We start from the raw sequence: 22,621 nt of genomic DNA, 5'->3' as shown, positions 1-22,621 counted from the left end.
CCAGCATGTTGTTCACCGTGGTATCTAATTCAGTATTTGAATATCCATTGTTCATTAACATGTGTTGGACACGCTGAAGTTCTTCGTGTAGAGGTTGCCAAGTTGAGCACACGTTGATCGCTATCCTCACGTAAACACGAATGACACTCCTCTTGTAGTTTTTAATACATTCACTTACTCCATTGATACAGTTACCTTGGTTGGTGGGCTTTCTGCAAACGTCCGTGACGAATGATCCTGTTGTGGCACTCACCATGACATGTAAGATTGGCATCTTACCATCATTATTAAACTCAGAGTCACATATGCACAAGATCTTCTGAATCCACAAAATATCTATTAGCATGTAGTCTCGTCGGGTGTCTGTTATACATAACATAGCCACAGATGAATGCACTTGACGACATAGCTTCAGATAAATATTTACAACATAGCCTCAGGTGATTGCACTTCTCAACATAGCCGTAGGTGACTGTACTGTGCAACATAGCCTCGTGTAACCGCATATCTCAATATAACCTGAGGTGACTGTACCGCATAGCATACCCTTGGGTGACTGTACCGCATAGCATACCCTTGGGTGACTGTACCGCATAGCATACCCTTGGATGACTGTACCGCATAGCATACCCTTGGGTGACTGTACCGCATAGCATACCCTTGGGTGACTGTACCGCATAGCATACCATTGGGTGACTGTACTCCACAACATATTCTTAGGTGACTGTACTACACAACATAGCCTCAAGTGACTGTACTACACAACATAGCCTCAAGTGACTGTACTACACAACATAGCCTCAAGTGACTGTACTACACAACATAGCCTCAAGTGACTGTACTACACAACATAGCCTCAAGTGACTGTACTACACAACATAGCCTCAAGTGACTGTACTACACAACATAGCCTCGTGTGACTGTACTACACAACATAGCCTCGTGTGACTGTACTACACAGTACCTTAACAAACCATCTTTGTAACAATATTTCAGAACGAATGCGTATTGTATCATGTAGTTTAACGTTATGAATAACATTGGTCAGTGGATCGAAAACTGCATCAAATTATGTCTATAATTCTCGTAAATACTTTATTGGGCTGAATTAAACTACTTCTGCATGTATCGTGATAACACTCAGTCCATCTAATGATAAGATTCATATGCTTCATAAATCTATCTGTCGTTAAGATGATGATAAGTTAAGGGCGTAATAAGTGAGGTAATGGAGAATACCTACACGTATATATTTACTGATGACCAGAGGGTGAAATGAAACACGAGAAGTTTCGAGTGCACTTTCGTGTATTACACCTTCAGGAGAGATCAGTTTCAGGTTATCAAGAAACAGAGTCGCACTCTTCGTCGTAATTCTACTGTGTATGTGGATCATCTGTCAGGCAACACCATGGCAGCCTGAGTGATTATAACGAGTGTACGTGTGGTAGTCGCCTTCTGTGTCGACCTTCTGCTGCAGGAGCTACTCCAGGAGGTCCTCACTCCAGGGGCTGCTCCTGGCCTGCTGGCCGAGCCATTTCAGGATCTGCAAGACAGGAAGGACCGTTAGCCGCTAGTACAGTGTAGCAACATGGCATGGAGACCTAACAGTGAGGGAGATCTGGTTGCCATGTCGTGATTCATTATTCATTTTCATAACCATCTGTGTTAAGCTCTTTACTCGATCATTCATTGCGATACAAAACGAGCCATAAACCCGACCATAGAAGTTTAGTAATCATCTTCTGCTGGAGCTTGTTTACTATTATTTCCCAGGATATGAGAGCTTGAGAGAGCCACACGCCCACCGTAACGAAGGAATTAGACCCGCTGGTGTTCCAGAACCTGATGGTTGGACGGTTGGTTGTTTAGGCTTGAGGCTTATCGGCCACTAGGGTAATTAAGACCGTCAACGTAAGCTTACATCCACCAACCGAAAAATCTTGAACATGATACGACCACATAATCTCACTGTGAATGTGGCCCACGCCTGACCTACTGCTCTCCTTGAATAATGAACCACCTCAATCAACTATAACATTATCTAGTTTAGTTTACCTTCAGTTGTTGCGATAGTTTGATTCATGATTCACCAAACTGTACCACAAGATAATGTTGCTCATCCTGGGAAATACTCGCTTACTCCCAAACTGTACACGTCATGGCTTAGTGTGAGGGGTTGGCGCGCGCGGGAGCCGGCCGGCATCACCCACCACTCACTCAACTCACCTTCCGCTCCTTCTCGTCCAGCTGCTCCTGAAGGTCTGGGTCGACGGCGGTGGGGAACTTCGATGTCTCTCTATTGTACCAAGGTACTGACGTGTGGTCGACTTTCTGCTGTCCAGCGAGAACAGAACGTAGCGATGTTCCTTTCTTAGTAAAAGTGGCCGTCTTGGGCCTCTCACACTTGCTCTGACTTGGGCCAACACAAGCAGCGTAGGCCATGACATGGGCGACGTAATTTTGCTCGTGGGTTCGGTGGAACAGATGAGCCATCGGACCTGCAAAGCCAGAGTTCGAGTGAGGGACGCTTGCTTCCTGTGTCTAACTCGCGTGAAAATTACGAAAAAAAAAGAAATATTTGAAAATCCGTGAATGACATATTCTCATGACTAAAATCTGGACAGTTTCTTGTACGTGCATGATATCTGGTCATTCAGGCGATACTTTATGGTTTAGTTACGTTCAAAATTGAACGTTACGAAAAAAGAAAATGTTTGATTTGCAAGACGTTACATTGCGAAAAATCCTGACTGACAGATTTAGACTCGTTCTGATGATTGCATAGACGACTTAGCATTATAGACGGGAGGAGGGTAAAGGTACATTCCTGTGTGAGCCGGATAGAGGATTGGAGGAAGTGGATTCAAGTTAGAAACTGTGTGATGGTTACGTAAATGTTAGGGTGCTGGTGGGTGACACTGTTGAGGAGAGAATGATGAGGAAAGTAGACGTAAGGAAGGTGTCCGTGTGACTATAACATTGGTGAAAACACGCTTAAAATAAGTGTAGCAACGGATGCTATATCTGTATACATATATACCCGCGATATATACATATTCGCCATTTCCCGCATTAGCGAGGTAGCGTTATGAACAGAGGACTGGGCCTTACAGGGAATATCCCCACTTGGCCCCCTTCTCTATTCCTTTTTATGGAAGATTAGAAAACGGGAGGGGAGGATTTCCAGCTCCCCGCTCCCTCCCCTTTTAGGCGCCTTCTACGACACGCAGGGAATACGTGGGAAGTATTCTTTTCCCTCATCCCCAGGGATGATATATATATATATATATATATATATATATATATATATATATATATATATATATATATATATATATATATGCACTAACCTAAGCCAAATTTCAATTTGTCGACCAACCTCAAGGGGAGGATGAACAGCTGGGTTGACTGTGGACCGAATGCCGCAACCAGGATCGAGATTACGAGTTCGACCTAGGGCGGCCCACGGATGCATCATGGTCAGTAACGCTAACCGTCACACCGTGGTATGCCCGTATGTTTCAGATGGTAAACTGTTTCTAGTAAGAAGAGATATGCGAGATTGTCTAGCTAATCTGAGATGTATAAACGCCCTGGTTGGCATTGTCAAATAACGTGAAGGTAAGATGAAGCTAAAAAAAAAAAAAAAACCAGTTCAAGAACTGAAATGATAAAGTTTGATTTCCAAGAAACGATATTTGAGAGTTTGCGATGATACAGTACAAGGTGAGGGTCAGTTGATGATGTGGGAGGGTTTACAGTAAGAGCGCATCAGTAGAGGCTATTACAGAGGTGTGGCGAGGAGGGAGGAGCACTCCCTGGCCGGTGGTGACACACACACAGTTGGGGAGGAACACACTGCAGGTAAACAGGTGATGAATGGAGGGGTGAGAGGGTAGACTTTATGAAGGAGGGGTAAGAGGGTAGACTTTATGGAGGAGGGGTGAGAGGGTAGACTTTATGAAGGGGTAAGAGGGTAGACTTTATGAAGGGGTAAGAGGGTAGACTTTATGAAGGGGTAAGAGGGTAGACTTTATGGAGGAGGGGTAAGAGGGTAGACTTTATGAAGGGGTAAGAGGGTAGACTTTATGGAGGAGGGGTGAGAGGGTAGACTTTATGAAGGGGTAAGAGGGTAGACTTTATGGAGGAGGGGTAAGAGGGTAGACTTTATGGAGGGGTAAGAGGGTAGACTTTATGAAGGGGTAAGAGGGTAGACTTTATGAAGGGGTAAGAGGGTAGACTTTATGAAGGGGTAAGAGGGTAGACTTTATGAAGGGGTAAGAGGGTAGACTTTATGGAGGAGGGGTGAGAGGGTAGACTTTATGAAGGGGTAAGAGGGTAGACTTTATGAAGGGGTAAGAGGGTAGACTTTATGGAGGAGGGGTAAGAGGGTAGACTTTATGGAGGGGTAAGAGGGTAGACTTTATGAAGGGGTAAGAGGGTAGACTTTATGAAGGGGTAAGAGGGTAGACTTTATGAAGGGGTAAGAGGGTAGACTTTATGGAGGAGGGGTAAGAGGGTAGACTTTATGGAGGGGTAAGAGGGTAGACTTTATGAAGGGGTAAGAGGGTAGACTTTATGGAGGAGGGGTAAGAGGGTAGACTTTATGGAGGGGTAAGAGGGTAGACTTTATGGAGGAGGGGTAAGAGGGTAGACTTTATGGAGGGGTAAGAGGATAGACTTTATGGAGGAGGGATAAGAGGGTAGACTTTATGGAGGAGGGGTAAGAGGGTAGACTTTATGGAGGGGTAAGAGGGTAGACTTTATGGAGGGGTAAGAGGGGTGGTAATCTTTATGCCTCTATGCATTTAGGAAGGTGTATACCACAGGACCGATGAGAAAACTCTACAGGAAAAACCGATCTCAAATTTGGTGTATAGAAGAGTTCACACGTGAGGCTCACCACACTGAGGAGGCTGGTTCCCTGCCTACAACGAAGTTTTGCTCTGTTAAGAGTTTGTAATGGAGGAAGTGATTGTGGGAGTGGATGACGTCCTGACTGAGTAGTTTAAAACAATTACGAGAGTGCATCAAGGTTACGTGGTGTTGCAATGTTTGTTTCAAAGTTTTTAGCCATTTCAGATGATGGGTATTCCAGATGAAACTGCGAAGGAGATGAAATGCGAAAATATGTAATGGGAACAATTTGTGTCTGAAGATCGAGGTGTACATGGAGACACTGGTCTCGCCAGATGAGTTAGACGTGTTTAGTGACAGTGTAAAGTCTAAGGTAAGTGTGGCAGTCTATGTTGTGATTTTCAACATACAGGTTGTGGGTTGAGGATGAAGAGTGCGTTGAAATAGAGCGGGAAAAGAGGTTAAGATATTACATAGAACTGGATTTCAGTTTCAGAAAACTGAGGCGTTTGGTGATGCAGAACGTTGACCTCACTGAGTTAGAACGGAGGTAAATGTTAGGTTGAGAGCAGAGGACAAGCTGAGTGTGCCCCCGTGATGAGGTCACTGGACGTACCTGTAGCCCAGACGGCCACGTCCTCTCCACCGTGTGTCTCTGACGTCATGGGCACGGCCGCTACGCTCTTGTACTCCAGGTCTCTAGTGTCCATCAGCGTGACGTCATGCCGCGTCACCTGCACACAAGGAAGAGACGGGCAGTAGTGGCATGTTTTGACTCGCCGTAATGCTAGATCAGTAATGACTGTTGGCCTATCTACAGGAGGGGCAGAGTGGGAGTATATTAAGGGAGTAGGTGTTCGATCAGGGGGAGGTGGTCGATCAAAGGGGAGGTGTTCGACTAAGGGGAGGTGTTCGACTAAGGGGAGGTGTTCGACTAAGGGGAGGTGTTCGACTAAGGGGAGGTGTTCGACTATGGGGAGGTGTTCGACTAAGGGGAGGTGTTCGACTAAGGGGAGGTGTTCGACTATGGGGAGGTGTTCGACTAGGGGGAGGTGCTCGACCATGGGGAGGTGTTCGACCAAGGGGAGGTGTTCGACAAAGGAGAGGTGCTCGACTAAGGGGAGGTGCTCGCCAGTGTGAGCATCTAACATATACTACAACTGTCACAACGTAGATCAAGTCTGTCGTCAGTAGAGCTTACCGTCATGTTCTCCGTGGAGTAGTTGAAGCCTGGTCCAGTAGTGAACATGAGGGTGGTGTAGTTGAGGCCGTCCACGTTAGATTCCTTCCCAGTTATCCCTGTGGAGGAGACCCAGATGTGTCACGTCCTCCTCACCTTACACAAACACTGAGGACATTCGATTATTGACATCTGTGTTTGATTCGTCAAACATCTTTAAGTTTTCCATCCTCATTTTTTTGACAATGATGGAGGAAAATTAATGTGATATTCATCAATTGTTTGCCTACAGAACTGTTCAGGATGTACAGAACACCCTGAAATTCGAACTAAGAATTATATACGAATAGTCTTCTATACAGGGAGGGGAGTGGAGGGGAGAGGTGGAGGGCAGTGGAGGGGAGAGGGAGTTTTGCACTAGTTGACCTCATCTTTTGAACTTTCTGTACTGTCAGACAACTTCTTAAACTTTTTGTATGTTGTCCTCATTAATTGATTTCATCTTTCAGTTTATTCCCTTCCTCTACAACTCCTATACTCGACGTATTTCTTTATATCTTTTACAACAAGTTTCTTGCATACTTTCATGTTATGGCTTCTGGTTGTTCTGTCCTTGCTTCGTTAGAAAAACTGTTCGTTCTTAACATCATCAAACTGGTTGACACAGAAATTGTGATCAGATCACCCCTTATTCTTCTTTCTTCCAAGGTGGTAAAATTCAAATCCTCTAACCTTTCCCTAGAACTCTTAAGTTTGGCATTGTTTGTAAATCTCCTCTGGACCTTCTCTATCAATTCTTTGCGCATCTTTGAATGAGTTGACCAGTCTTGAGAAGCATATTCTAGTTCTGGCCTAACGTAGGATGTGAAAAGCCCGCTGACTATTTCGTTATCCACATAGTTCAATGTTATTCTCATATTTGTGAGACAAACTACAGGTGAGGGACGTTGTCAACACCCAAGTCTCCCTCACAAACAGATTCCTGCAGCTTATTTGCTGCAAGATGATATTCATATCGAGGTCTTCTTTCGCTGCGTCCCTTCCCCATGTAGCAGACCATCTTTGGAGTCTGTCTAGGTCCCCCTTATAAGATGATCCGGCCTCCTTCGCTCCTCACTCGCCTTATGAGGTTGGCATCAACTGCAAACATGTTCAGGTAGAAGTCGAACTGTTCTGGCAAGTTATTTACATGGATTAAGAAATGCAATAGCTTCACTGATGATCTCATCCCTGACATTCGTCCTTTGATCCCTTCCATAAAGATAATCTTCTTCCATCGAGTTAGTCTTTCCATTGTACATGACTGACATCAGTTTCTTTATCATTCCCCTGTGTGGTACAATGTCCAGTGCTTTCTGGCAGTCCAGAGAGAGGCAATCTACTCAGCGTTTTCTTTTCCCTAGAACAGAGCTCACTTTCTCGTAGAATACTAAAAGGTTCTTACGCACGACCTCCTTTCCCTGAAACCTGCTGTCTGTCATCTAGGCAGTTTTTCCTGTACGAGAAGTTTATCCATTTTCTTTCTGATTATCTTTTCCAGTACTTTACAGAAGACGTTCGTCGGCTTATCCTCCCGCGCTGTTTTTTTTTTTTTTTTTTTTCAAGACGGTTGTCCTCTTCCATTGCCTTGACATACTGTCTTTCTCCAGCGACGTCTTGGACAACATTTGATGCAGTCTGTCAGATTGTCTACACTCATCTCAAGCACATATGGTGAAATTTCATCCACCTTGTACGGCCAAGACCCTTTAGTACTTTGTTTACGTCTTTTCTACATTTTTTTCAAGTGCTTTTCCAGGACCTTTTCCCCATTCCACCTTACTGGGGTTAGGGATATCATCTACCGTGAAAACATTTTTGAACAATTCATTCAACTCTCACATATTCTTTACATCATCCTCTGCAACATTCTCTGTCCGTCCGAATCCTTTAGCCTCAACAACTGCTCTTTAACTTACAATTTATCCCTGATGAAACTGAACCTTTGTTTAGGATTTTCTCTTGCCTTTTTCACAATATTCTTTTCAAAGCTTCTCTGCTTCCTTCTTCTGCGCCTGCCATATATGTCTTGCTCTCTTGTACTTCTCCATTGCTGATTGGTTGGAACTCCTCTTTTGTTTTCGTCACAGCACATCGCACATCCTTTGCTCGTAGACATCTTTTACTGAGTTAAAAACATTTTTTTTCTGAGTTACATCATTTCTCTTTACCTTGCCTCTGTATTTGAGGTTCAAGTTACCCATGATGCTATTCCTTCCTTGTAAATTTCACAAACCTTCCGTCACAATGCTTGGGATAATGGCTACTGAACTCTATTTCTCAGTTTATGTTACAACAGAGATTGTTGAGTTCGGTTTGATCTCTAGGATTATGATATCTCGTCTCTCAGGTACGTTCCATCGCTGCTCCTTTGGCTCCCACATTTACCGAACGATCCAAACAGCCTCCAGTACTACATAATCACTTTTGCCAATATGTGTATCGTATATGATAATCTTAATAGCCATGCTAGTATGGCTGAAGATAAGATATGGTAATGATGGTATAATAGTCTCTAGGATCATCATGTGTTCATGGACATGCTAGCATAGGATATTATCCAGCATACACTGTACGAACTTGTGCCCTTACGACTCTGTCAACTTGAGAACCCATGTCACCTCAGTCCATCTCTTTATAAGTAAAATCTCCTCTTTATAAGTACGTTGCCTAATCTGTTAAGTAATGGTTTACTGTTTCCATTACCATTCTGATTTTTCCCTCATGAGTGTCACTCCGGTTCATTATTCTTTATCGACTGATTATATATCATCATCACCAGCAGTAGGCATTTCTCTCTACAGCTACTTTTACTATAATGTGTTTTTTTCAATGGGCCCCATACCAGTATTTGCTGAACCTTACGACTTTTTATTCTCAAGAGGAACAGTCCTTTTCTTTTGTCTTCTCTTTCCCCAGTTGTCATCTTGTACCCGTCAGGACACACCAGGAGTGATCTTGTTAGTACGTTTTGTCTCCAGAACATTAACAATATCAGCTGCGTTTTCTTTCGTTCGATCCTTGAATTCCAGTGCTTCTATCTTTTTGCCAACATCAACAAGTGTATATGTCTCTCTGTACTTTCTCATCTGTATGACATTACCACCATCACTCAACATTGCAGACGACCTTCTCTGTGGTAATGGCGGGCGGGGGGGTCTTCCCTGCTTATCTTTTTGTTGCCGTCTTTATGTTTCCTTGGCTTTTTTCCCCCCTCTTCTCCTCGTCTACCATCTCAGGTGTGTGTGTGTGTGTGTGTGTGTGTGTGTGTGTGTGTGTGCTGTACATGGTACTTAACTGGTTACTGCAGCAGAGCCTCTCTCATGCTATTCAAACACGTCCCATGAAAACCTTGGACTTGCGTAAGCAACTGGGAGTTGAGAGCGTCAGCCTTGATGGCATGCGTAGACTTACCTAGAATGTCGTTGCCACGGTCTGGGTAGCCGTTGATGGTGAGGACGTGGGAGTGGTCGGCCGTGACCAGCACCAGCGTCTCCTCCAGGTCCACCTCCTGCAACGTCACAATGACCAAACTTGTAAGATCCAGAGACTGACTTCGCTGCAGACACCACACGGAGCTGGCCCGGGGGGTCGGGTGTTCTCAGAATATGATCAAGCGTTCTACACCAGACTGTTGCCTTCATGAATCACTGACACTACAGTGCATAGAGTTTTATATCTGTGATGTTAGAACCCTTGAGCACGACGGTATGACCCTTGAGCACGACATTACGACCCTTGAGCACGACGGTATGACCCTTGAGCACAACGGTATGACCCATGAGCACGATGGTACGACCCTTGAGCACGACGGTATGACCCTTGAGCACGACGGTGTGACCCATGAGCACGACGGTACGACCCTTGAGCACGACGGTATGACCCTTGAGCACGATGGTACGACCCATAAGCACGACGGTGCGACCCTTGAGCACGATGGTACGACCCTTGAGCACGACGGTATGACCCATGAGCACGATGGTACGACCCATAAGCACGACGGTGCGACCCTTGAGCACGATGGTACGACCCTTGAGCACGACGGTATGACCCTTGAGCACAACGGTATGACCCATGAGCACGACGGTACGACCCTTGAGCACGACGGTATGACCCATGAGCACGATGGTACGACCCATAAGCACGACGGTACGACCCTTGAGCACGACGGTACGATCCATGAGCACGACGGTACGATCCATGAACACGACGGTACGACCCTTGAGCACGACGGTACGATCCATGAGCACGACGGTACGATCCATGAGCACGACGGTACGATCCATGAGCACGACGGTATGACCCATGAGCACGATGGTACGACCCATAAGCACGACGGTGCAACCCTTGAGCACGATGGTACGACCCTTAAGCACGACGGTACGACCCTTGAACACGACGGTACGACCCTTGAGCACGACGTTACGACCCATGAGCACGACGGTACGATCCATGAGCACGACGGTACGATCCATGAGCACGACGGAATGATTTTTGGGGATCAATGACCTATAGCCTTTGACCTGACCCTTAAAGATCAGTCCAACGACCAGGCCATCACACTCATGAAGTGTATGTCATTCTCCAAGGCAGCACCGCTCTGCTCAGATTATCGTACTACATAAAGGCGCATCACGGAAGGAGTGGCAGACACCAGTCACAGCTGCCACGAAGTGACGTACCTTGAGGGCAGCAGCTACGGCTCTGTCCATGGCGACGGCTTCCTCCACAGCTCGGTGAGGTGAGTTCTTGTGAAGGCCGTGGTCGATGCGCCCACCCTCAACCTGTGGGTGAGGCAAGATGGTGTGGTGTTGCACGTAATCACTCATCATAAAGATGATTTCTGACTCTAAAACGTAAATCAGTGAGAGGCACGGCCTCAATGCCCCTGGCAATTGGTAGGCCTATAGCCCAACCAACCAATCAACCAATCAACCAATCAACCAACCAACCAATTAGTGAAAGGGAAGTATCACTGTAAAAATAGATATGTGAATCTCGCGATGAATGAGGGGGTGAGGAGGGGTGACCTGTATGGAGGATTGTGTCATTACAGCAACAGATCTACTCTGCTCGTCACACTACCACCCAACCTGCCACACACATGACACACAGGACTCACCAGGAGGAAGAAGCCCTCCTTGCTCTTCTTCAACATCTCGATGGCCTTGAGAGCCATCTCCTCCAGCGAGGGCACTTCGGTCTGCCCTTCCTCAAGTTCTACCACGAAGGGCATGTGGGAATCCGCGAACAGTCCTGAAAAGCGACGCGGGGATTACTGTATAATCTCTCTTCACTACAGTTGGCAGGACTGAGTCTACATACACTATTCTATGACGGTATCCTTCTGTTATCAGGGGTTCCTCATGTACTTACAAGAGATCATTGAAAATCTAGATAAGTTCTTTGTATTGCCAGAATATATCTAGAACAATGTCATATTTGATTACAGAAATCGAAATTTTAAGAGTACTTGTGATCAATGCATCAACCAAATGGACAGTAGTAATCATGGAACAGACGTAATGATCCAGCAGATCAATGTTAGTAATCATGGAACAGATCCACCAGATCAACAGTAGTAGTCATCACATAAGAGCAGAGAATCTACCAGTTTGACTGGCGGGGAGGCTGCTCACCCAGGAGGTAGTCGGTGTTCTTCGTGTCCACCTTCTTCAGATCCTCAGCAGTTGTGATGTACTTGGCAGTGTGTCCTCCAGCAGTTTTGTGAGCCAGCCATTCATGAGCCAGGTTGCGGTCGTCCTGGCGGGTGCAGGTCGTCCCGTTGGATGCAGGGTCAAGGCCTGCACCAAGGGCTTGCCTCCCTCCGCCCAGGATCACCTGCAAGGAACACAGACTCCAGTAACGGTTTGCTGATGTCAGTTAACAATGGACCTGACTGTCATTATGAACTTGGTAGCCAGACGTAGCGTCACATGGCAACCACTCATCCTCGTCCCACTTCTTGATAAACACAAGACAAACGGTGGCAGTACGTGTCTCACTGACGCTAACCCCTTTCTATTCTGTCACTTGCGTTGCCCATCCACCATTACATGAACAATGTTTGCAGCCTCACCCTGAGTCATTTCTCCCAACCGGGTTCCTCTCAGGCGTCTTTCCCCGAGGTTATCACAAATGTTTTATCCTGAAGTATGAGATGGTAACTGGGAAGCTTCCCAAAGACACAGCTGCGAGCGAGACAGTCAGTCTAGATGAAGTATTACCCACCTTAACATTCTTGCCGGGGCTGTCGTTGATGAGCTGGTCAGCAATGTCCTTACAGCCGGCACCATCTTCTCCCAGTTTGCCGTCACACTCCCAGTTACGGTGGGGTGAGTGGGCGTAGAGGGCGGCGGGCGTGGCGTGGGTGACCCTGGTGGTCGTCACAATACCTGTAAGGGGGAGGGCGGGAGGTCATCATCACCAGTGAACTCAACACAGTCCTCATCTGCCATGTTAACTAACCGAAAACTAGCTGGATAGTGTGGAAAGAGACGCCATTACGTGAGGGTAAGTGAGGGTGCTGGTCATCAACGTGCCCAGTGAGACTATGACCAAGGTTATGTCCATCTGAGCCAGGTGAGGTTAGTGGGGAAAGGCAGATGGACACTCAGTCAAGAAATGACTTCTCCCATTTCGGTGTTAAACATTATGGCAAACCGGCGAAACATTCCGAACTAAGCCCTCGTATCTGGCATCACAACTGTTAGTGTCCTACTTTCCTTGAATAGGAATATGTGGAGCCACCAGCCAATATGTGGAGCCACCAGCTAATATGTGGAGCCACCAGCTAATATGTGGAGCCACCAGCTAATATGTGGAGCCACCAGCCAATATGTGGAGCCACCAGCCAATATGTGGAGCCACCAGCCAATATGTGGAGCCACCAGCCAATATGTGGAGCCACCAGCTAATATGTGGAGCCACCAGCTAATATGTGGAGCCACCAGCCAATATGTGGAGCCACCAGCCAATATGTGGAGCCACCAGCCAATATGTGGAGCCACCAGCCAATATGTGGAGCCACCAGCTAATATGTGGAGCCACCAGCTAATATGTGGAGCCACCAGCTAATATGTGGAGCCACCAGCCAATATGTGGAGCCACCAGCCAACATGTGGAGCCATCAGCCAATATGTGGAGCCACCACTACGGTCGCCGGCAATTAAGATAAGGGAACATTGTGTTGCAACGGCTGGTCACAAGAGGGACTGACCTGTGCTCATGCCTGCGTCTTGGGCCCACTGTAGGATGGAGGATACGTGGTTCTCGCTGTTCTTGCTGGCGGCGCAGTCACCGAACTCCACGGCCGAGTTCACACCCAGGGTGCGAGAGTTGGCCTTCACGCCCGACAGGTAGGCTGTGGCTGTGGCCGCGCTGTCTGGCACTTGCTTGTCTATGTTGTACGTCTGCAGAGAAGAAGAAGAAGAAAAGACTAGAGAACACAACCTTGGCCAGCTAAGGCGGTACATTGTGTCCCTCAACAGAACCCGTAAATAGCTTTTTGCTAAGACTCGTCAGGGTCATATATATTATATATATATATATATATATATATATATATATATATATATATATATATATATATATATATATATATATATATATATATATACACACAATGGCCAAAAAAAGGGTTTATTAGTATCTTTTTACCATAAATAATGGCTAGAGACAGTCATATCATAATTCAATATACATATACCGTGGGACATGTGAAGTGGGAGCTTCGTGATCTTGTGTACTGTAAGGAGGTTGTGGAAGTGTACCTGCGTGTTGTGTCCCTGGTCAGCTGATCGTGGCTATTAGTAACACCAGCTGAGAATACTCGTCCGTACACGTTTGGTCTGCCTGGCATGTGTTCCCCATAGAATCCTTCAGGAGGTCATGAGTTAATAGATCATAAATGTGTCTGGACATACGGAAGGAAGGTGCACCCCTGCCAGCTGTCAAACCTGAACTGAGAGACTGCCACTGTGTTGTTGATGGCTGGAGAGGAAGAGAGAATTAGAGTGATGCAAATACGAGGCAGCAAAACAATGTTGTAACGGTGGGCATCTTGACAACACTAGAAGACTGAGACTTGTTTATAACACTTAGAAAAAACTTGACATTCTCCACATAGTATTCATGTTGTGGCCTGGTGAGAGGTTTATATAAATTAAATCGTTGTTCTATGAAAAACCTAAAAAGATTAAGAAAGAAAATAAGAATTTGTCTAGGCGCATTGAACTGAGTCACGTGCTTTCCTACCTACCGTCCCACCTACCAACCTTCCTACCGTCCTACCTACCAACCTTCCTACCGTCCTACCTACCTACCGTCCTACCTACCTACCGTCCCACCTACCAACCTTCCTACCGTCCTACCTACCAACCTTCCTACCGTCCTACCTACCTACCGTCCTACCTACCGTCCTGCCGTCCTACCTACCAACCTTCCTACCGTCCTACCTACCTACCGTCCTACCGTCCTCCCTCCCTACCGTCCTACCTACCTACCGTCCTACCTACCGTCCTGCCGTCCTACCTACCTACCGTCCTACCTACCGTCCTACCGTCCTACTTACCGTCCTACCTACCTACCGTCCTACCGTCCTACCTCCCTACCGTCCTACCTACCTACCGTCCTACTTACCGTCCTGCCGTCCTACCAACCTACCGTCCTACCTACCGTCCTACCGTCCTACCTACCTACCGTCCTACCTACCGTCCTACCGTCCTACCTACCTGCCGTCCTACCTACCTACCGTCCTACCTACCGTCCTGCCGTCCTACCTACCTACCGTCCTACCTACCGTCCTACCTACCTACCTACCGTCCTACCTACCGTCCTACCTACCTACCTTCCTACCTACCTACCGTCCTACCTACCTAACGTCCTACCTACCTACCTACCGTCCTACCTACCTACCTACCGTCCTACCTACCGCCCTACCTACCTACCTACCGTCCTACCTACCGTCCTACCTACCTACCGTCCTACCTACCGTCCTACCTACCTACCTACCGTCCTACCTACCGTCCTACCTACCTACCGTCCTACCTACCTACCTACCGTCCTACCTACCTACCGTCCTACCCACCTACCTACCGTCCTACCTACCGTCCTGCCGTCCTACCTACCTACCGTCCTACCTACCGTCCTACCTACCTACCTACCGTCCTACCTACCGTCCTACCGTCCTACCTACCTACCGTCCTACCTACCTACCTACCGTCCTACCTACCTACCGTCCTACCTACCTACCGTCCTACCTACCTACCTACCGTCCTACCTACCTACCGTCCTACCTACCTAACGTCCTACCTACCTACCTACCGTCCTACCTACCTACCGTCCTACCTACCTACCGTCCTACCTACCTAACGTCCTACCTACCTACCTACCGTCCTACCTACCGTCCTACCTACCGTCCTACCTACCTACCGTCCTACCTACCTACCGTCCTACCTACCTAACGTCCTACCTACATACCTACCGTCCTACCTACCTACCGTCCTACCTACCTAACGTCCTACCTACCTACCTACCGTCCTACCTACCGTCCTACCTACCTACCGTCTTTCAAGTCAACCGGCCCCAAAATTAAGGGTACAGTGATGAGTTGTCTATTGTTAGAAAGGAACATAAAAGCAAGTTAGAATAATAATGATAATAATGATGATAATGATAATGATAATAATAATGATAATAATGATGATGATAATGATAATGATAATGATAATAATGATAATAATGATACTACTACTACTACTACTAATGATAATAATAATGATAATTGTAATGATAATAATGATAATAGTAATAATAATGATAATAAATATGATAATAATAATAATAATAATAATAATAATAATAATAATAATAATAATGATAATAATAATAATGATAATAATAATAATAATAATAATAATAATAATAATGATAATAATAATAATAATAATAATAATAATAATAATAATAATAATAATAATAATAATGATAATAATAATAATGATAATAATGATAATAATAATAATAATAAAGTACAGCAAAACAATTAGTTTTCTTTCTTGTGAAGGTAGACATGAAAATGAAGTATTCTGTCTGACATACTATACCCTGCTTGTCAGCACTGCTAGGTATAACACGTTACTAACCCCGTAACGCAATGTGACAGGTGATCATGTGATCACTGTGACAGTTAGAAGAGAACCAGGCCGTTACCTCACTGGCAGATGTTGTGGGAAGTAGTTAATGTCACATGTTGCGCGTGATCATGTTGTGGATCCGGAACAGTATTTGTGAGAACTATGTGCAGTACAGACACCTCAAGAATGTCGAGGTCTGGGACACATGTAAATATATATATATACTAGAGGCTGCGTGGCGAGCAGGCCAGAGTATTTGGTTACTCAGAAGAGATATGTAACATGTTACCGTAGTGAGGAAGAGGATAGGACATGATAATAACTTGATCCACACATCAGTCCTAACTTATAATCGTCTGACCTTGAGTAGAGCAGCGGTGGGGAACCTCTCCCAGGTGAGGTATCCCTCCTCCCCGTTCATGCCATTCTTCTGACCCTTGTAGATCCTGGCAGCGGTGTTGGCGGTGATGCCCATGCCGTCACCCAGGAACATGATCACGTTCTTGGCCACATTCCAGTTGTGACGGACGTTGAGTGCGGACGCCACTTCATTCTGGCCCAGGTCCCACCACAACTGGGTCTCTGTAGTAAGGTGACAACACATGACACTTTCGCAGATAGGAAATAGAAATGATGATAGGAAATCATACGTGCGAGTGACATGGAGAGTAGATGATGTTTGTGTCATGAATATCACCAGTGAAGACATATTGTGGAGAGTCACTGCGAATATTTTGACGTCTTACGTAATCATACTGAGTTCAGGGATAGTATTGACCTGCGGTCAATTATGTTAGTAGCCCTAGATCAGTAACCAAACCTGAAGTACTGATGCCAAATAAGAGAACTATGTCCATAATGGTAGTGACTGTAGATCATCTGATACAGACCCACCCACTGTCCTATAGACAGGATCTCCCAAGCGATCTGTACAGAACTGTCTGTTGATGATACAACAGAGTTAGAATAGCCTCCGCCACACCTTCTGCTACTTCACTGTAACGATTCTTTTAGATCAGAGGTTCCCAACCTCTTTGTTCCTCTGTACCACTTAGGCATTCTGACAGGTTCCCATGTACCGCTAAACATTGATTTTGAAATGCTACACACACACACACACACACACACACTCATATATATATATATATTATCTATTCATTTTAGTATACTTTGTCGCTGTCTTCCGCGTTAGCGAGGTAGCGCAAGGAAACAGACGAAAGAATGGCCCAACCCACTCACATACACATACACATACACGTCCACACACGCAAATATACATACCTATACATCTCAACGTATATATATATATATATATATATATATATATATATATATATATATATATATATATATATATATATATATATATATATATATACACACAGACTCAGACATATACATATATACACATGCACATAATTCATACTGTCTGCCCTTATTCATTTCCGTCGCCACCCCGCCACACATGAAATGGTAGCGCTAGGAAAAAGCAACAAAGGCCACATTCGTTCACACTCAGTCTCTAGCTGTCATGTATAATGCACCGAAACCACAGCTCCCTTTCCACATCCAGGCCCGACAGAACTTTCCATGGTTTACCCCAGACGCTTCACATGCCCTGGTTCAATCCATTGACAGCACGTCGACCCCGGTATACCACATCGTTCCAATTCACTCTATTCCTTGCACGCCTTTCTCCTTCCTGCATGTTCAGGCCCCGATCGCTCAAAATCTTTTTCACTCCATCTTTCCTCCTCCAATTTGGTCTCCCACTTCTTTTTCCCTCCACCTCTGATACATATATCCTCTTTGTCAATCTTTCCTCACGCATTCTCTCCATGTGAACAAACCATTTCAAAACACCCTCTTCTGTTCTCTCAACCACATCCTTTTCATTACCACACATCTCTCTTACCCTATTATTACTTACTCGATCAACCACCTCACACCACATATTGTCCTCAAACATCTAATTTCCAGCACATCCACCCTCCTCCGCACAAACCCATCGCAACCATGTAACATTGTTGGAACCACTATTCCTTCAAACATACCCATTTTTGCTTTCCAAGATAACGTTCTCGACTTCCACACATTTTTCAACGCTCCCAAAACTTTCGCCCCCTCCCCCACCCTATGATTCACTTCCGCTTCCATGGTTGGAAAAAGGAAAGAGAGTTTGCCGAGATGGCTGCTCTTTTTGTCAGCTGATTTGCAACGAGTGTGTTCTACTTTGCTGATGTTCTACATTACTCATGTTGTACACTGTAGTACAGCTGTGTACACCATGGTTATACTCTCAGACCCCTACTATGTACCCCTTGAGAAGTACAAATGTGCCTCTGGGGGTACATGTAGTACCCCAAGTTGTTCTTCATTACTCATGGTGTACACCGTAGTACAGCAGCGTACTCCATGGTTATAGTCTCAGCCCCTACTATGTACCCCTTGAGAAGTACAAATGTGCCCCTGGGGGTACATGTACTACCACAAGTTGGGCACCCCTAGTGTAGATAAATGCAAACAAAAGTTTATAATCACATTTCACACAGAGTTGCATTGATTAAGTCATTTTCTATCCTGGTGTTAACAAGAGCTATGTATGTACATTACAGAAAGGCACTCAGTTTTAGCATGCAGTGTGCCTGCGTAGGGTGGCATACATTGGTCAACATTCCCGGAATTTCAAGTTAATATATGATAAGTATTTGACACTTCATATTTACAGTACATGGTCTTCTTATGTGAACATGATTAGATCTATCTTTACTGCATTCATTCAGTCCACTACCCCATCCTACAGTCTGCTATCCCCATCATTCAGTCCACTACCCCATCCTACAGTCTGCTATCCCCATCATTCAGTCCACTATCCTCATCATTCAGTCCACTATCCCCATCATTCAATCCACTATCCTCATCATTCAGTCCACTATCCCCATCATTCAATCCACTATCCTCATCATTCAGTCCACTATCCCCATCATTCAATCCACTATCCTCATCATTCAGTCCACTATCCCCATCATTCAATCCACTATCCTCATCATTCAGTCCAATATCCTCATCATTCAATCCACTATCCTCATCATTCAGTCCACTATTCTCATCATTCAATCCACTATCCTCATCATTCAGTCCACTATCCTTATCATTCAATCCACTATCCTCATCATTCAATCCACTATCCTCATCATTCAATCCACTATCCTTATCATTCAATCCACTATCCTCATCATTCAATCCACTATCCTTATCATTCAATCCACTATCCTTATCATTCAATCCACTATCCTCATCATTCAATCCACTATCCTTATCATTCAATCCACTATCCTTATCATTCAATCCACTATCCTCATCATTCAATCCACTATCCTTATCATTCAATCCACTATCCTCATCATTCAGTCCACTATCCTTATCATTCAATCCACTATCCTTATCATTCAATCCACTATCCTCATCATTCAATCCACTATCCTCATCATTCAATCCACTATCCTTATCATTCAATCCACTATCCTCATCATTCAATCCACTATCCTCATCATTCAATCCACTATCCTTATCATTCAATCCACTATCCTTATCATTCAATCCACTATCCTCATCATTCAATCCACTATCCTCATCATTCAATCCACTATCCTCATCATTCAATCCACTATCCTCATCATTCAATCCACTATCCTCATCATTCAATCCACTATCCTCATCATTCAATCCACTATCCTCATCATTCAATCCACTATCCTATCATTCAATCCACTATCCTCATCATTCAATCCACTATCCTCATCATTCAATCCACTATCCTCATCATTCAATCCACTATCCTCATCATTCAATCCACTATCCTCATCATTCAATCCACTATCCTCATCATTCAATCCACTATCCTCATCATTCAATCCACTATCCTCATCATTCAATCCACTATCCTCATCATTCAATCCACTATCCTCATCATTCAATCCACTATCCTCATCATTCAATCCACTATCCTCATCATTCAATCCACTATCCTCATCATTCAATCCACTATCCTCATCATTCAATCCACTATCCTCATCATTCAATCCACTATCCTCATCATTCAATCCACTATCCTCATCATTCAATCCACTATCCTCATCATTCAGTCCACTATCCTCATCATTCAGTCCACTATCCTCATCATTCAGTCCACTATCCTCATCATTCAGTCCACTATCCTCATCATTCAGTCCACTATCCTCATCATTCAGTCCACTATCCTCATCATTCAGTCCACTATCCTCATCATTCAGTCCACTATCCTCATCATTCAGTCCACTATCCTCATCATTCAGTCCACTATCCTCATCATTCAGTCCACTATCCTCATCATTCAGTCCACTATCCTCATCATTCAGTCCACTATCCTCATCATTCAGTCCACTATCCTTATCATTCAGTCCACTATCCTCATCATTCAGTCCACTATCCTCATCATTCAGTCCACTATCCTTATCATTCAGTCCACTATCCTCATCATTCAGTCCAATATCCTCATAATTCAGTCCACTATCCTCATCATTCAGTCCACTATCCTCATCATTCAGTCCACTATCCTCATCATTCAATCCACTATCCTCATAATTCAGTCCACTATCCCCATCATTCAGTCCACTATCCTTATCATTCAGTCCACTATCCTCATCATTCAATCCACTATCCTCATCATTCAGTCCACTATCCCAATCATTCAGTCCACTATCCCAATCATTCAGTCCACTATCCCCATCATTCAGTCCACTATCCTCATCATTCAGTCCACTATCCCCTTCATACAGTCCACTATCCTCATCATTCAGTCCACTATCCCCTTCATACAGTCCACTATCCTCATCATTCAGTCCACTATCCCCATCATACAGTCCACTATCCTCATCATTCAGTCCACTATCCCCTTCATACAGTCCACTATCCTCATCATTCAGTCCACTATCCCCATCATACAGTCCACTATCCTCATCATTCAGTCCACTATCCCCTTCATACAGTCCACTATCCTCATCATTCAGTCCACTATCCCCATCATACAGTCCACTATCCTCATCATTCAGTCCACTATCCTCATCATTCAGTCCACTATCCTCATCATTCAGTCCACTATCCCCATCATTCAGTCCACTATCCCCATCATTCAGTCCACTATCCTCATCATTCAGTCCACTATCCCCATCATACAGTCCACTATCCCCATCATACAATCTCTGTGGCTAAATATGAAATGACAGACACTGTTATGATGTTAATCATCCGGGGTGTATGATATACAGACAGACGCGACGCTTGTACTCACGTGTGGAATGTGAGTACCCATGGATGAGATGTGTTTACTCATGGACAAGACCCGTTTACTCAACGTGTGAGATATATACTCATGATGGTTTAAGATCACTTAGCCTGTCTAACCAGGTATTGTACCGGCCATGAAAATGCCTGAAGGATAGAGATGGGTATGATGTTTTGAGCGGTAGCCGTCCCCCATCACATGACACACGGGGGATGATGTCATACCTTTGGAGGCGAAGTGTGGCACGTGTGACGAGACGAGCGGGAGCACTGCACTCACCCACGCCAGCCTCACCACTGTCTGGCGGAGACCTGTCATTCTCTCGCCTGCGGGAGACGCATCATTGTATTATGATAACCTCATGATCTTGTATAGAAGAACTTGTATAGAAGAAATGATATATATATATATTTATATATAGATGTAGATATCTTCCTCTATATCATAATTTGCTGCCCTTTGGATCCCAGCCTAAGCAAAGGTGCTACGAAAATGCTCTCCCAAAAGTACTTAGAAAAAAAAGTAAGATCATCTTATTCCTAACATGTTTAAGATCTAACACGGTAACTCCCCTAGCAGACATCTAGTGTACACATCAGACATCTAGAAATCCCATGTTACAGCACCTCTGTTGCTCAGGAGGAAGACAGTGGACGGTGCTGGAGTGGTGACGGTGTTGACAGCACCTGGGACCACTGGTGATTGACGAACCCACTGCCAGCCTTCCCTTTTATAGGACAGCCCCGAGGCTGGACCCGGGTAACCCTGGAAAGTTCAACCGACAACCTGGATTGTTCAGCAAGGCATTAACCTCGTTAACAGGTCAGAGCTGTTCGTGTCAAGGTCCTATGATAATGCGTCCGTTCCTTATGTCACTCGGTCCTCTCGCTCTGTATAGCGGAAGCCAGGCATTGTCAACATCAGCGAGCTGATCCTAGCTTCCTCCCGACCTCAGATACTTGTATAACAACGAATGATGTGTAGTTTTCTACGATTCTAACAGCCACTTATGATGAAGGTCTCGTGCAGGTGTTGCTAGTAAACTGGTGTGTGTCGTAGATGGTGGAACCATCATCACAGGGC

General features: G+C 45.0%; 1 protein-coding gene across 1 annotated transcript; it reads right to left on the bottom strand.

Moving 5' to 3' along the window:
• Positions 1–677: 677 nt before the first annotated feature.
• On the bottom strand, positions 678–22,259 carry LOC139750347 (alkaline phosphatase-like). Its single transcript, XM_071665032.1, has 13 exons — positions 22,165–22,259; positions 21,763–21,864; positions 16,577–16,797; positions 13,299–13,491; positions 12,311–12,474; positions 11,719–11,920; positions 11,202–11,335; positions 10,762–10,863; positions 9,494–9,590; positions 6,062–6,159; positions 5,477–5,594; positions 2,230–2,501; positions 678–1,546 (listed from the first exon to the last, which is right to left on the bottom strand). The coding sequence occupies exons 2-13, from the start codon at positions 21,854–21,856 to the stop codon at positions 1,484–1,486; spliced, it is 1,758 nt and encodes a 585-aa protein (XP_071521133.1). The 5' UTR covers positions 21,857–21,864; positions 22,165–22,259; the 3' UTR covers positions 678–1,483.
• Between the last annotated feature and the right edge of the window lie 362 nt (positions 22,260–22,621).

This window comes from Panulirus ornatus, chromosome 9 (assembly GCF_036320965.1).
Source record: "Panulirus ornatus isolate Po-2019 chromosome 9, ASM3632096v1, whole genome shotgun sequence".
Taxonomy (NCBI): Eukaryota; Metazoa; Arthropoda; class Malacostraca; order Decapoda; family Palinuridae; genus Panulirus; species Panulirus ornatus.
The sequence above is the reverse complement of the archived record's forward strand: the minus strand, read 5'-3'. Positions and strand labels throughout refer to the sequence as shown.

Bases quoted from the DNA above. Each gene is read 5' to 3' on its own strand.
- LOC139750347 (XM_071665032.1), bottom strand. From the start codon at position 21,856: ATGACAGGTCTCCGCCAGACAGTGGTGAGGCTGGCGTGGGTGAGTGCA. The intron at 16,798-21,762 runs GTATGACATCAT...ACCTTACTACAG, and splicing joins GCCACACTTCGCCTCCAAAG to AGACCCAGTTGTGGTGGGAC. The intron at 6,160-9,493 runs GTAAGTCTACGC...TCTCCTCCACAG, and splicing joins CCGTGGCAACGACATTCTAG to GGATAACTGGGAAGGAATCT.